The sequence below is a fragment of the Ctenocephalides felis genome, unplaced genomic scaffold (genome assembly GCF_003426905.1).
Source record: "Ctenocephalides felis isolate EL2017-DRISC unplaced genomic scaffold, ASM342690v1 CF-g0.4_SCAFFOLD_03572, whole genome shotgun sequence".
In the NCBI taxonomy this organism is placed as follows: domain Eukaryota; kingdom Metazoa; phylum Arthropoda; class Insecta; order Siphonaptera; family Pulicidae; genus Ctenocephalides; species Ctenocephalides felis.
The window spans coordinates 40,659,255-40,675,187 of record NW_020539726.1 but is presented as its reverse complement, the minus strand read 5'-3'; the positions used below and the strand labels follow the sequence as shown (position 1 = coordinate 40,675,187).

At 31.0% G+C, this 15,933-nt stretch overlaps 1 protein-coding gene across 1 annotated transcript in view; it reads left to right on the top strand.

Annotated features, from left to right (window-relative positions):
• The window catches only part of LOC113388488 (probable E3 ubiquitin-protein ligase HERC2), a 48,885-nt gene extending 34,305 nt beyond the window's left edge, over positions 1 to 14,580 (top strand). Inside the window, exons 25-33 of the mRNA XM_026625863.1 lie at positions 74 to 391; positions 2,511 to 2,616; positions 2,720 to 2,834; positions 5,141 to 5,291; positions 6,563 to 6,884; positions 8,846 to 9,195; positions 11,733 to 12,005; positions 13,294 to 13,562; positions 14,563 to 14,580. Coding sequence (XP_026481648.1) covers positions 74 to 391; positions 2,511 to 2,616; positions 2,720 to 2,834; positions 5,141 to 5,291; positions 6,563 to 6,884; positions 8,846 to 9,195; positions 11,733 to 12,005; positions 13,294 to 13,562; positions 14,563 to 14,580 — 1,922 coding nt within the window. The remainder of the gene's footprint in view (positions 1 to 73; positions 392 to 2,510; positions 2,617 to 2,719; positions 2,835 to 5,140; positions 5,292 to 6,562; positions 6,885 to 8,845; positions 9,196 to 11,732; positions 12,006 to 13,293; positions 13,563 to 14,562) is intronic.
• Positions 14,581 to 15,933: the final 1,353 nt, after the last annotated feature.

Below are 15,933 nucleotides of genomic sequence, written 5' to 3'. Positions count from 1 at the left end.
AACAAACAAATAAATAAATTGTAACTCCTGGTTCAGGCACCACCAACCATTCACCTAAATCCATTCCCCCCAGGTGCCAGAAATTTACCAACGCCACCAGAAGCCAAACCTGCACCTACATCCACAACTTCTGCTCCGTCTGCAGCAGGATCTGCCTCTGGTCCCCAGCCAATCAGTTCGAGTGCACAGCAGTCTGCAGGTGCAATTGGAGGCGGAAAGGCTCGTGTTCCTGTGACTCCTAGTGCTACAAGTAGCGCCTGCGCCGAAGCAGTATCCTTGTTGAGGGCTCTTCATTCTCTTAGAGGTTGGAGGACGACTATGGACGCTCTGCTGCTGCAGGGACTCGTTAGTGCGGCGCAAACTATAAAGGAGTCATTTAGATATGAGAGAGGTAATAGAAAATAAGAGATTTGAAATTTGTATGAATTTGATTGATGATAATTTTGTAGATAAGAATATCCACTGATATAAGGTTGTCAAATATCTCCCTTCCGCCTTTTTGTATTATAAACCAAGAGCAAAAAAGCGGAAGGGAGATATTTGACAACCTAATATATTAATTGGTACATGTAAAAGTTGTGAATTTTGTCAATTTCTTCTGTCAATGAGAAGTTAATTAACTTCCCGAAGGAGAAGTTTATGTTTTCATCAAAAAATCCGACTAGCTAATTTTATGCTTTCTCGACGTTTCAAGCCATTCTGAATCCAATGAGACCAAATTTGGAATAAGTATGTGTGTGTGTATGTGTGTGTGTGAACAGATTTTTTGCCGTAAATCGACGTTTTCTCCAAAACGGCTGGACCGATTTCAAAAAATTAAAAGCCATTTGATGTATTTCGATGAGGACTAGCGTTTCTGAGTTTTGTGCGACGATCGGCCAGGCCGTTTCTTTGTAAATAGCAAAAAAGTGAAAAACTTTTCGTCCACGTTTTAGCCCACAATTCTGAATCGATTTTGAAAATTCAAAAACTGTTCGATAGATATTGGTTGGGAATCGTGCTGATTAGTTTTTCGTAAAGATCGGCCGGGCTGTTTTCTTGTAATAAAGTTAAAAAAAAATCGGCGATTTTTATGATTTTTTTTCTTGGTGGTAGATACCATAGTCTTGTAGATCATACTAAAATATTACGGCCCTACGACAAGTCGTTTAATTTTAAAAATTCATCAAAGTTTGAGAAAATGAGTAGTTTAGCCTAGCTAAGCACAGTATAAGTGAAAATGTCCCACAGAATTATTTGCAAATGCGTTTAGACTGTGACTATTAGACTGGGAGCACTTTTTAACTTCCCGTAGGGCAAGTTATAGTAATCGCAAAAAAATCGAAAATGAAAATTTTTATATATCTTTACGTTTCAGAGGTTTCTGAACATTTTGGCATACCTTAGAAAAAATGGATGTATGTGTGTGTGTGTGTGTATGTATATATGTACGTGTGTGTATGTATGTGCGGATACAAATTTTCGTCGACGATTTCAACAACACGGATCAACCGATTTGAATAATTCAAAGAACATTCGATTCGTATTAATAAGGAGACGTGCTGATTAGTTTTTGGCGAAGGCAGGTCTAGCCGTTCCGAAGATACGGGGCAAAAAGTGCCAAAAACGGTACCTTTGTTTTTAAGAGAACGGAGCGTCCGATTTGAATAATTCAAAAAACATTTTACTTGTATTGACAAGATGTAGAATTGATCAAATTTTCATGGAGCCAGGTCTAGCGGTTCCGGAGATCTAATGAAAAAAGTAAAAAAAAAAGCCATTGGGCAGTAAAAAATAATTATTAGACATATGCACATCAAATTATCAGATATTTTATAGAGATTTTAACAATAAGTATAATTTTTTTTTACATTTTCATGGGTTCCGTACCAATGCTTATGCGTTAGACGGCGGCGGGCCACTTGCGAGCTTTGACATTTTGTCTCTATGCAGTTCAAGCAGTGCGATGCTTTGAAAAAAAGTTCAAAATTTCCAAAATATGTTTTAAATTTTTTTTTTTCAAATAATTTTTTTTTTCACAAAAAAGTAATTTTTTGTCAATTTTATAGTTTGTTAAAAATCTATTTTTTTTCGAAGTAAAATTTTTTCAAAAATGTTAATTGTTTTTAAAAAAATAATAATTTTTGGTACGGGAAGTTCCAGCAATTTGCCTTACGGCACGATGCCCTAATTGCCTTAAGACAGAATTCCACTTACAGCTAGTTCAATTTTGTGTTCAATCGGCAAATTAGGCAACTATTTTTTTGAAATGAATTCGAAATGAAATGATGATTGTTAATGTTCTGGAGATAAATTGATTTATTTATTATTTACATTTGATTTGCTCAGATATAACGAGATAGCAAAAATAATGAAAGTGTTACAGTATTTGTAATAATATATTTGAAAACGTTTAAAATTTCTCGAATATTTCATTACGGTACGGAAAGTACCAGCAATTTGCCTTAAGGCACGATGCTATCCACCACCAGTTTTAATTTAATATTATCGTCTATTGCAATTATGTCTAGGTTACCTTGAAGATGGTTGCTCAAATTATTACCTTGAAGACAGAGAAGAACCTGCTGCAACACAAGAAAAGAGAAGTGAGTCCTGCATTTATAGCAGCAACTTTGTGTATTATCGGTGGTGTTGATAATAGGTTTGTATAAATCATTTACTATTTTAGACAAAGGATTAAATTTTGAGAAATTTAATTTTATCTATTATAATTTTGCAGAGTACGAGTGGGTATGCAAGTATCATCTGATGGAATTTTTGGAACAGTGAGAAGAATGACTGAACGGTCAGGAAGTCTAGTCGTACAGTGTCATGCCACTGGTGAACTTAAGAAGGTACTATAGAAAAATATGTATACTTAAGGGGGTACTCTAGTGTAGAGCGATGAATTTTAGGTAATTTTTAAGTGTCGTAAAAGAAAGCAATGAGTGTTTTTACTATCCATTTTTTACCACGTTTATTAATATTATTAAAATACAATACAAAAATTAAAAAAAAAAGTTGAAAATTGAAGAAACTGGCAGCTGATGAAGTGGGGGGTCTCAAAAAATTGGCACCTCAGTCTTGACATGATTTCAGCCCCCCTAGCCCTCGAAATAAAAGAAATAAAAAGATTATTAATCTACAATGATGCCGCAATCGCGCGAACTAGCGATGAGTAAAAAAAATATTTTTTTTACAAATTGGCGACTGTTTGAATAAAAAAGTGTCTTTTTTCACTGTTTTTTGAATTTCTCGATTGTTTTAAAAACAGTAAAAATTGGAATTTGGGGATGATGCTAGTTCGGGCTACAGATAAGTCTATATGCAAGACTCTCTCGACATTTCAAGTGAATCGGTCGAGTAGAACTCGAAAAATCGTGTCAACAGTACTGAAAAAGTTTGTTCTGAGATAAACGCATTTAAAGTTTTGCGTGAAGTTTTTTGCTGTCAAAGTCATAAAATGATATGTTTAATCTGCCATTATTGCTTCATGCATCGGACTAGGGTTTATACAAAAACCGACATTTCAGAAAACAGGTTTTCGAATTGTAAATTTTCCAGAAAACCGATTTTAACCGGTTTTCAAATATTATATAAAAAATCAATTTTGCTCGAATATTCTGTAATAACAAAAAAAAATATCGGCGAATTTAGTGTGATTTAAAGCAGTATTTGACAGAATTTATTTAATGTTCAATTTTATGAATAGTGAACAAAATTATTTTAATTTTAATTAGTAGAACAAAGAAATAATAGTTGATGTGGATTAAATGACTTTGAAAATGATTATTCGTTATTCATGCATCATTTTCACTATAGATTATAAATATTGTTATGATAGTGAAAGAAAAGAGTTCAAATAAATGAAAATATTTCATTTTTAAATAAAAAATCTTTTAACTTTTAATTAAATAAAAAAAATTAAATACATATTGATACATAATTGTTAATATCAATTTTTAGTTCTAAAAACAATTAAACAAAACCCCGAGTTTATTATATTCCAAACAATTTCAATTAATCAATTTCAAGTATTTAATTATTTTTTAGTTTAATGAAATATGATTGCTAAAAGCAGAGCACACCTATAGATTTGTTATTTAGAAGTGTCCTTTGTTTAGTCACAAAATTTTCCGAAATAGAAAATACTCTCTCACTTGCAACCGAACTAAAGTGTGATATAATAATTCTGGAAATTTTGTATTTTTATTTGTGGCTTCTAGAGGTAAAAACTCTTTTTTTAAATTTGAGTAGAGCAATTCACTCCTTCAACAAGAAGTCGCATTGATCTAAATTAATATATACATTGATAAAATAATCTAAATTAATATATACATTAGACAGATATTAACACGGAATCTTTCTTGGAACTATAACAGACTGATATGAGTCCAAATTTTATCGAACCGATATGATTCCAAGTGTCAAAACGCTTGCTTCCTTCTAGTATATTTCTCATTTTCCATTTAAGTATACAGTAAAAACCGATTTTTCTGCTAAAAAACGGTTTTTGAATTTCATAATTTTCGTCAAAAAACCGGTTTTCAAAACCGGTTTTTGAAAACCGACAAACTCTACGTCGAACCTTCTTCTACTTCAAAAAATTATTTTCTGCGTTTCTCTTTTCCAATCAAGCAGTTTTAGCCTTTTTTGAAGCGTTGGATGTACGTATTACAGATCGTTTAATCCGGGCATTGTCTCGTCTTACAACAAATGAATGAGTTTCTGATCCAATTTGCATTACCATAAGGATCATCATTTTTAAAATCGGAAAGAAACCTTTATTGAATGTGCAAACAGCAATAAATGTTGCTATTTCAATTACCCGAGATCGGAAATGACTATGTTTCGGCAGGAAAATCCAAATCAACGAGAAATTCATTATTGTTCTGAGTTTCTGAACCTATACATCGAATTAATAATTCATCTGACGATAAACTGTCTTAAATTGGTCTAATGACTTCCCAATGCCTTTTGTCCGATTAGTCCCTTGGAGACCGAGTCAGTAAAATGCATATATCTCCGAAAATAATTCAAATTTTCAAAAACCATATTCTTAGATAGTTAAACTTTGAAAATATGAAATAAAAAAATCCATCTAGAATACCCCCTTAAACAAATATTTATCTGATGCATTATATATTTTATTTTATGTCAGGTACCATTGCAATCAGCAAGACCTGCCCTGGAGCAAATATTTCTTCATCGTTTACCTGCTGACGAACTAGCATTATCGGCTTGGACAAAATTGCTGTTGCAACAGCAAAAGTCTAATTGGAGCAGACATGGACAAGCTTACACACCGAGAGGTAAGTAATAATTACCTAAACAAAACTTAAAAAGAGTGCGCGTAAGGATCACACGCGATTGAAGTAAAACTTATTTGCTACTGTACAAGATGGCATTTAAGTTTAAAATAAATACATCATATAACAATTTTGAATAATGTTTATTAGTAATATGGTAACACTCGTGATGCACACATTTATTAGTGTCATTGTCAACCATTATACACATTTATATTATGATAAATTATAAATTATATATTTATGATTGCATTAAAAATATGTATAATATTTACAAACAATAATGTAATCAAAGTCGTACTTGAAATATGACATGATCGTTTTAAAGTAATTGCTGATTAATAAATTCTATAATATTCATTCACACAGTGGATTATGTTAAACAACGCCTAAACAAATATTGTTTTTGCAAATTAACTCATCCTGTAACAATTGTGTTTGAAGAATTTCATGTAATTAAAATTAACATACATTCATTTACTGTTTGTATTTTTTTACTTTTTCGCTGACGATATAATATCATTCCTTGAACAGCTGTAATATCCGTCTTGCCTAACAAATTGAAGCCATACTTTTATATTTGTTTTATTTATCAAGCCCTGCACGTAGCTTGATCTATGAATTATTTGCTTTTTTATGTGAACGTTAATGCAATGATCATCATCAATATCACGATTTAATAAATTAACCATATTATTATTGTCAACAGGCACATTTATAATTTGGCCAAACATTCCAAATTGTCCATTTGCATGTCGCAATCGTCTAATTTGCATGAAACACAACTTAGGTGTGAAATTAATCTTTTAGATACAGTATCTAGTTTAGGTAGATAATTTGGTATAGGTGGAAATACAAACCCGTTAAACTTACACAAAGTGGGAATTTTACCCGAATTTAATATCTTTCGACAAGTTTGACATCCAACCTGATTATTTAAATCAATATTCAAAAAACATTATTAAGAATTTGTTTTTGAGCATCATTTGATATTTCTAAGTCACTTTGAAGCCAAAGTCGATCACACACAAAACATACATAGCCAAAGCTATCATCTCTTACGCAGCGCACATTTTTCCTTAGTTTCATTATTTATTTGCAAACATTTGCACTACAATTATTTATGGGGGACGGGATAAAATATTCTTCCGATCCTGACATTTTTATTAACTCACGAATTATACTGCTAACCCGTGTCGCGCCTAAAGAAGTTTTACTTCAATAAAAATGGTTGAAACAATGTTTTTTAATTTTTTGTTTATTTTTCCATCTAGTCGGTACAATAGATGCCCACAAGCTCCGTTCCCAGCAGCTACGTCTCTGTTCAATAAACGCCTGCTGCTCCCTGCTGCAGCATCAGCAGCTACTGCGAAGAGTTCTTCTACGTATGCATCTGCTTCAGTTCAGCCACAGCGCTGCTCCGAATGATACCGAAGACATATTTATTGCCGAAGCAGGAGAGGATAGAGTGAGTGCAGCAGGTTTTGATATGGAATTTAGTGCAGAACGAGAGGAGAGGTGTGATAGGTGTGAGTCTGCTGCTGCGGAGGCGGAACTGGACGATGGGAGTGTGTCGGGTAGCGGAAGTGAAGACGGGTGAGATAAATTAAATTTGTATTTTCATACTAGATGACCCGACAGACGTTGTCCTGTACCCACGTTTACAATTTTTTAATATCCTATAATTATGAAAAAGTATGTATGTGTGTGTGTATGTGTATGTGTATGTGTATGTGAACAGATTTTTTGCTGTAAATCAAAGTTTTCTCAAAAACGGCTGGACCGTTTTCAAAAATTTAAAAGCCATTCGATGTATCTCGATGAGGGCCATCGTTTGTCAGTTTTGCCCTAGGATCAGACAAGCCGTTTTTTTGTAAATCGCAGAACAGTGAAAAATTTTTCGTCTACGTTTTAGCCCGCAATTCTAAATCGATTTTGAAAATTCAAAAAGATATTGATTGGGAATCGTGCTGATTAGTTTTTGGTAGAGATCGGCCGGGCCGTTTTCTTGTAATAAAGTGTTAAAAAAAATTTTTAGACGATTTTTTTGATTATTTTTTTGACGGTAGATACCATAGTCTTATAGATCATACTAAAATATTACGCCCCTACGACAACTCGTTTAACTTTAAAAATTCGTCAAAGTTTGCAAAAATTAGTATCATTTTAATTTTACAGAAATTAAAAAATTAGTATCATTTTAATTTTACAGAAATTTACAAACCATTTCATGTATCTCAATGACGACTATCGTTTGTCAGTTTTGTGCGACGATCTGCCGAGCCGTTTCTTTGTAATTTGAAAAAAATGTTGAACTTTTCGTTCACATTTAAGCTCATACTACCGAATTGATTTTAAAAAATCAAAACAGTTCGAAAGATATTAATTGGGAATGATACTGATTAGTTTCAGGTAAAAATCTATCCAGCGTTTTCTTGTAATTAACTGTTGAAAAAAAAATTATGCCGATTTTTATGAAACCTTTTTGGCGATCTATCATGGTCTCATAGAACTTACTGAAATATTACGGCCTTACGACAAGTAGTTTATTTTAAAAATTCATCAAAGTTTGAGAAAATGAGTAGTTTTTTTGACGTTAAAATTAAAATTAGACGATTTACTTCGTATAACGATAGAGTACTTGGTCTTAATGAACATAATAAATCATCAAAGTTCTACGGAAACTGGTTCAACTATAAAAATTAATGATTTTTGAAAATTTGCTTTTAGAAAATACTCCGATTTGGCGCGTTCATTCGTTTTCAATGATGTGTAATAAATCCACTCGGAATACTTATAATCACTCATAAATTAATTAGTTTTTTATTGATTAAGACGATAATTAACACATATCGGGAAGTTCATGTAACTTGCCTCAAGGCAAAATACCATTAAAACTAGTTAAATTACTCTTTACCCCAAAATGCATATACATCAATATGAGCGATGTTGAATGTAGAATTGCTTTAAATAAAATGATGAGTATCAATTTCCACACTATATTGGAAATTGAAGTCTTTTAAACGGCATAGGACCGGCCCTGATTATTACTTAATATCATATTTTAACTGAATTAATTTGTCAAATCCTGTTCGCATGGGTATCATTTAATCTGCCATCACATACTGTTTTTTATATTATTTTAATTTCTGGCACATCTTAGCTGCTTTATTGGCAATAATAATGTAGACATTGCATGTTTCTTATTCATAATCATGAATTTATTGTACATATTCTAATATTGTTGGCTCATAAGTAAGTTGAAATTTTTGGCAGATGACAGTTTTCATTTGTTTTCAATGCCAAACAATGTCTCAATATTTTTAATGTCAAACAATGACATGTCGTTTTTTGCAATTTTTTTCATTTATTTCTACAATATTACTATATTTTTATAATCACATACATCCTAAAAAAATCCCTTAACAAACTTCAGAAAGATTTATCAAAATCCGAATAATGGTTTAGGAGGAGTGCATTTACATACAACATTACAGAAGAATTTTATATATAAGATATAATCGAGCCAAATGTTGCTTACAATTTCTATTTTTCAGTAACAGTGATGATGAATCTCAGCAATCCCGCTCGCAGAACACGGAGCAGGAATCAGTAGGCACACCACGCAGCGGTGGCGGTGGTTACAGTACCAAAAAACGCAGAAAGAAAGAAGAAGGTCGTCAAATTTGCAAACATACTCTGCTGCAAAGAATGCTGGCTACTGCTGTTGCTTCCTCGCCCTTGAAAAACGATTTTTCTTTGGAGCAGATGAAACAGGCCGCTTTGGCAGTCTCGCAAAGACTTGCTTCAGAATTGGCAACTCGGGGAGAGAATATTCCGCCTGGACTTGACTGCTCTCAATCTGGTGCTGGATCGATGTCTGCCAATCAACGATCACCGTTTACAGGTCAGTCGTAATAAATACACGAAACTTTTAATTGAATTGCGGACTATCTAAATGTTAACAACCTGTACCCACATCTACGTTTTTCTAACATCCTATACTAATATTTATACCGTTCAGTTAAAAATAATCATTATTGTTTTTCGAGTTACTATTTACACCAATATATGAGTGATGTTGAATGTAGAACTGTTTCAAATAAAATGATTATTCTCAATTCCCACAGTTAACACTTTAATTATCCCTTTAACAAATATTAAAATATGTTCAATAAAATTGTATATTGAAAATTATACACTGCGATTTATAGAACAAATTTATTTCCAATAGCTCAATTTATTTTATTGCAATATTTTTAGTCATAGCTGTAGATGTGGATGTATAAATGAATGAGTTTTTGTTTATTCACGGCTAAAACATTGATTTTCCAAATTTATCACACAAAAAATCATCGTCTGCCTTTGTGATTTATGGTCATAGCATAAGACACACGTGTTGAAAATTGAAGTCTTTTAAAAGGTATAACAAATTCAGAAAGAATTAATATATAGCATTCCCGGTAAAGGTACAATATCACTTTGGATTTTTCTACCCAAAAAAATTGCTTCAAAAATGTTGCCTATAATTTTTATAATTTTGTACCATATTTCAACTGACTTTTAGTAATTTTGATTTCTAAATTATATTTTTCTCACTAATAATTCAATATACATTATCATTTATGTTCATATTTGAAGTGAATTAATTTGTCAAATTTGTCACGACAAACAAAATTATTACAGAAATAGAGAAGAAAAAAGCATGTGCTCTGCAAATTTTTTTTACTATGCTCCAATTTGCATGATATTTTGGAAATAGGCTAATCTTTAACTTAAGTTCAGCAGTGAAAACAATTTGTACTCCTTCACCACCCCTCGCATTAATTGTATTATAACTTTATTAATTCTGATTTTATCAGAACTTGTAATATACTATTTTAAAGATAATTAAATGACCTATAACTTTCTCTATTATAAATTTTACCATAACTTCTCTTATTTTGAAACGGCGAAGGGTTAAAGGGCTCGAAAGACCTCATAACTCTATCACTATTTGTGTTACAAAAAATAATAAAAAGCAATAATTGGTCAGAAAAAGATCTTGAATTTCAGAGATATAATAATGAGAAATTGGTTGTTTTTTTAATGAATTTTTTTTTTCATGAAATCATGAGTTTTTTTTGAAAATCGTTTGTACTAAAGTTGTGGTATTTTCTAGAATCCATCAAGATCTCTTAAACCAAGTCAATTCTAATGGAATACGATTATTTTTAATTTTGGTGGAAATGGCACTCATAAACTATTTGAATTAAATGAAAAAAAAAACATTGTATGCGTCTTTTTTCTGCATGATAGCTTACACATTTTATACGCAGACTACTCATTTTAAAGCTTATTTTGAATACTATAAAACCCATTTTCATGTATAGCCTAATATTGTTTCTAGAACAATTTATAGAACACCGATTTTTTAGGATTTTAATTGATATAATTTTGTTCATTACATGATTTTCGTTTAAATGTATATTTTTAGAAATATTTGCAAAAAAAGATAAAAACGCAAAAACAACAATTTTTCAGTAGCCAGTAACTTGAAAAGTAATTTCTTTTTTGAAAAACATTATTAAACATTTTTCTCTTCTAATTAGTTCTTTTATCGATAATCCGACGTTAGTTTGAAAGATATACAATTGCACCACTGAAAAGGGATGTCATCCCCCCGGGAAGTGGCAAATGATTCTAAATTATTTTTACTTTTAAACTTGAGAGTAAGATGAACCTTATGACCCAAAATGCTCCATTGTCTTGAGTAAATATTTCGTGTCCAATGCCAAACATATGAATTTTTGACACAATGAAACTTCTAAATAATTGTTTGAATAAGTAAATTATTTTTGTATCGTGATTTGGTAAAGTAAGGCAAAACACGACAGCATTTAGAAGTTAAAAAATAATAATCAGTCAAAGTGAATTATAGGCTAAGTTTGAAGTGCGATCACTGACAGACGCATGCGCAGACTGCATCTTATGTCAGACGCATGTTGACTCTATCTTATTATATTATTTTAATTTTTGGAACATCTCAGCTGCTTTTTGGCAATAATAATGTAGACATTACATTTTTCTTATTTATAATCATGAATTTATTATATTTTGTTATTGTCTTAAGTGAATGGAAATGTTTGGTAAATGACAGTCTTCATTTGTTTTTAATGTCAAACTAAGATTCAAATATTTTCAAGGACAAACAATGATAAGCGGCTTTTTGTAATTTTTTCCATTTATTTCTACAATCTAACTATATTTCTATGAATCTAAAAATTCTAGAAAATTTCCCGAACAAACTTCAGGAAGATTCATAAAAATCCGCATTATAGTTTAGGAGGATTAATCATTCAAACCCCATTACAGAAGAATTTTATATATAAGATATATATATATATATATATATATATATATAAGATATGCATATATAACCTGTTATCATTATCCTTTACCCAGCTAAGAGAAATCAGCAAGCAGTAAGCGCCGCCTCCGTCGCAGCAGCATCGCTCAATGGACGGCGCAGAAATTCTCAACAGCAACAACGTAGGAGCAGCAGGGGCAGCAGAACGTCGCAGCAGCACCAGGAACCAGCTGCAGCAGCAGCAGCAGCCAGCAAAGAGGAAAAAGATAGAGATGGCACTGAGAGGGAGAGAAACTTTGAATTGGTGCAGAGGCTGATCGAGATGGGATTCGAGAGGGAGAGGATCGATATTGCTATGAGTGCTTTGGGTAAATAATAATAGAAATTATAAATGAAACATAATTAGTGCAGTAAATGGAGAGGAAAAAAGGGTATAACCTCTGAATTTTTTTACTGTGCTCCGAATTGAATGAAATTTTGGAATTAGGTTCATCTTACCCTCAAGTTCAAAAGTTGAAAACAATTCGCGTTAGTTCATTATAGACATCTTGATGGATTCTAGCAGATTCACTACTTTAGTACAAACTATTTTCAGAAAACACACGATTTTATAAAAACTTTTTTTTCCAATATTTTTAAAAATCGAATTTATTTTCATTATATCTCGAAAAGAATAAAGGATACGTATAAAAGCATATAGACCAAAATCAAAGGGATCTTTCTGGCTTATTATTGTTTTTTATTATTTTTCTTTCATACAAAAATTGACAGAGTTATGAATGTTTAAAGACTGCGCGGCCGCGCAAATTAGAAAAAAAAGTTTTTATAAAATCGTGTGTTTTCTGAAAATAGTTTGTACTAAAGTAGTGAATCTGATAGAATCCATCAAGATGTCTATAATGAAGTGAATTCTAAATGAAATGTGAAATACTTTAATTCTGGTGGAAATGGTGCTCATTAAACCACATGATTTAAAAGAAAAAAAACTTCGTATATGCTTCTTATTTGCACGATAGCTCACTCATTTTACACGCAAAAAACTTGTAACAGCACTCATTTTAAAGCTTATATTGAGCACTATAAAACCCAGTTTCACCGAAATGCATAAAATGTAAAACCTCGACACTAGATGGCTTTAAATACAACAATTAAATCTTGAACGAAATAAAAAACGACTTTGCTCTTTCAAATCTTGCTTAATATTTTTCCTAAAACACTTTATGTAATACCGATTTATTAAGATTTTTATTGACATTATTTTGTTCATTACATGATTTTTGTTAAAATGTATATTTTAGGAGATATTTACAAAAAACGAAGAAAAACGCCAAAAATATATGAATCTTTAGTGGCCAGTAACTTGAAAAGTATTAGTTTTTTTGAAAAACTATAAAAGACATTTTTTTCTTATAATTAGTTCCTCTATCGATTTCCGACGTTAATTTGGAAAAATGTAATTACACAATTGAGAGGGGGTGTCATCCCCCCGGGGGGTGATGGCGCAACCCGAATTGTTTTCACTTTTGAACTTGAGGGTAAGATGAACCTAATTCCAAAATTTCATTCAATTCGGAGCACAGTAAAAAAATTCAGATCTAAAACGCTCCGTTTACTGCACTAAATATTGTATCTCAACTTTCCAATATTTTCTTTTAGAGAAAGAATCTAAATTAACAATTGACGACGTGCTGCAGTACATTTTGGATAAAATTCCAACCAACGAAGATAGGGTTGTAGCTATTGAGGATCGAAGTCTTGCAATCGAAAATAGAGGTCCAGCCGTTCAAGATAACTTATTTCAGTTTCTCGATAGATTTACATCAAATGATAGTCATCAAGGTGCAGGAAAGCCAGCAGAAGACAATGATCATGACGACGGTCATGATGATAGCGACCAGGAAGACACCAGTGTCAGTTCTGTGCAGGTGAATAGATTAAAAAATATATAACTCTGTATGCTGTTTATTAATTTTGCTTTCTTGACTTTGTGTGAACCGTTATAGTGTGCCATATTAATTTCATGGTTGACAATAATCTTATATATTAAGTTGTCAAATATCTCCCTTCCGCCTTTTTGTATGCAATGCAATGCAAAAAAGCGGAAGGGAGATATTTGACAACCTAATATAAAAATGGAGCTCTCGATAAAATGATCCGCTAAAACTCGAAAACGGCTAAACCGATTTGGCCAGTCTTAGTCTTGAAAAATTCGTGCTAATCTGTAGGTTGTCCGTAAGGTGAGATATTATTTCAAAATCGCGTACAAACTTTACATTTTTAATTCGAACATTTTTGTAATTTAAATAAAACAATGAACGGTGGCTAATACGTCAAATGTCAAACGTTTCTGACAGATGATGTATTATTGATGTTTCATTTTTTATAAATATTTAAAATTCGGCCATTTTAAGAACAAGGAAATTCATTTGATCTTTGATTAACAAATAAAAATACCTGCTAAAATGATTTTTTTCTGTATAACATTTTATTAAATATCGTCTCGTATTGAAATTTTGTTTACTTTATGGCAATGTTTCAAAATGTTGACGATGATTTTAAATTATATCATCATATGCAACCAAAATCAAAATCTGAGAATGATAAGAATATTTTATGTGAATTTTCTTAATTTTATGAAACATTTTTATAGTTCAATGACTGCTACTAAATAATAATCAAATTCATTCATTCATTTGACCTTTGATTAACAAATAAAAATACCTACTAAAATGATTTTTTTCTGTATAACATTTTATTAAATATCGTCTAGTATTTATTTTAGAAATTTTGTTTCCTTTATGGCAATGTTTCAGAATTTTGACGATGATTTTAAATTATCATCATCATATGAAACCAAAATCAAAATCTGAGAATGATAAGAATATTTTATGTGAATTTTCATAATTTTATGAAACATTTTTATAGTTCAATGACTGTTACTAAATAATAATCAAATTTTATATGAAATTTTGTTTGAAAATTTGCAAAATGACAATTTATTTTTCTGAACGAATAAGTTTCTAAAATAATTTAATTTGTATTTGAAATTTAAATAATTCTTGAAAATTTCTTCACAAGTATATAGTTAAAAATGAAGTTCTATGTTTTGCTTTTCTGTATTAAAAAATTGAATAATGGTCGGAACTAATTTATTATATAACTATATAGAAAATAATTATGCAAAATGTTTATTCTACATTTTTATTGAACTCAATGACTTTTAGACTGTTCAATTACCTTTAATAGGATGTTTTACGTGAATATTATTTAATTATGATTAAATTGTAGTAAGAAGTTTTGTTTGTAGTTTTATTTATATATAAAAACGTAGTAAACCGGACGCAAGTGCTACTAGAAACTCAAAATATCAGCTTTTTTAAAATATTAATATGAAAATGCACTTTTTGGCGTTGTTGCATTCTTTTTTTGCAAATCATATTTTTCTCAAACACGGTGCTTTGAAAGATCTTATTTGTATAATTACATACTCATTGGTATTTATAAAACATTTTCTAGGTTATATTATTTTTTATTTATGTTATTTAAATTCAGAACCTAAATTTGGTATCGATCAAAGGGACATTTTGTCGAATAACATTTTCCCAGTTATCATTTCTCAGAATTTATCGAAAAATAGATAGTAATATATGAAGGTCCGGGGTTTAAAAGGTTCACCACCAACATGTCAAAAACCATTAAAGTTAAGCATTGTTTTACAACAATATTTGAAAGTAGAGGGAAAAAGATGTATAACCAGCTATAACCTTGATTCTTATGACTTTGCTGTCGGGAGATAAACGATAGTCTTTGAAAATCCATAATAAAAGTATTTTCTTCCGTTGGTAGTTTTTTAGCATTAGTTAAAAATGTAATTATTTTGTAAAATACCTTTAAAATTAAAATAAGATATTAAACCTGTTTGCCACCTGGCCGTTTCAAGTTACCCCGTCTATGGGGTAAAAAGGTCTAGATAACAATTTTTGAAAGACATAAAAAAGCGCATACAATTATGAAGTAGCTGGCAGTTTTACTGAACGTAGTCAGATAATTGTTTGGTTGAAATGTTTTATTTGTTGTGATATAATTGTTTTGATTATTATAATGTAATTAATATTTGCTCAAAGTCAAATTGGACCTTTGTGCCTCGCCCTGCGCTACATGTATAATTTTTATTAAATTTATTATAATTCATGGAATGTTACTTGAAACTTTACAAAAAGCAGGTCAAAGAAGAAACACTTAATTCATTTTCTATCTCTCCTCGCAGAAATTTGATTTTTTGTATAAGCTCAGTAG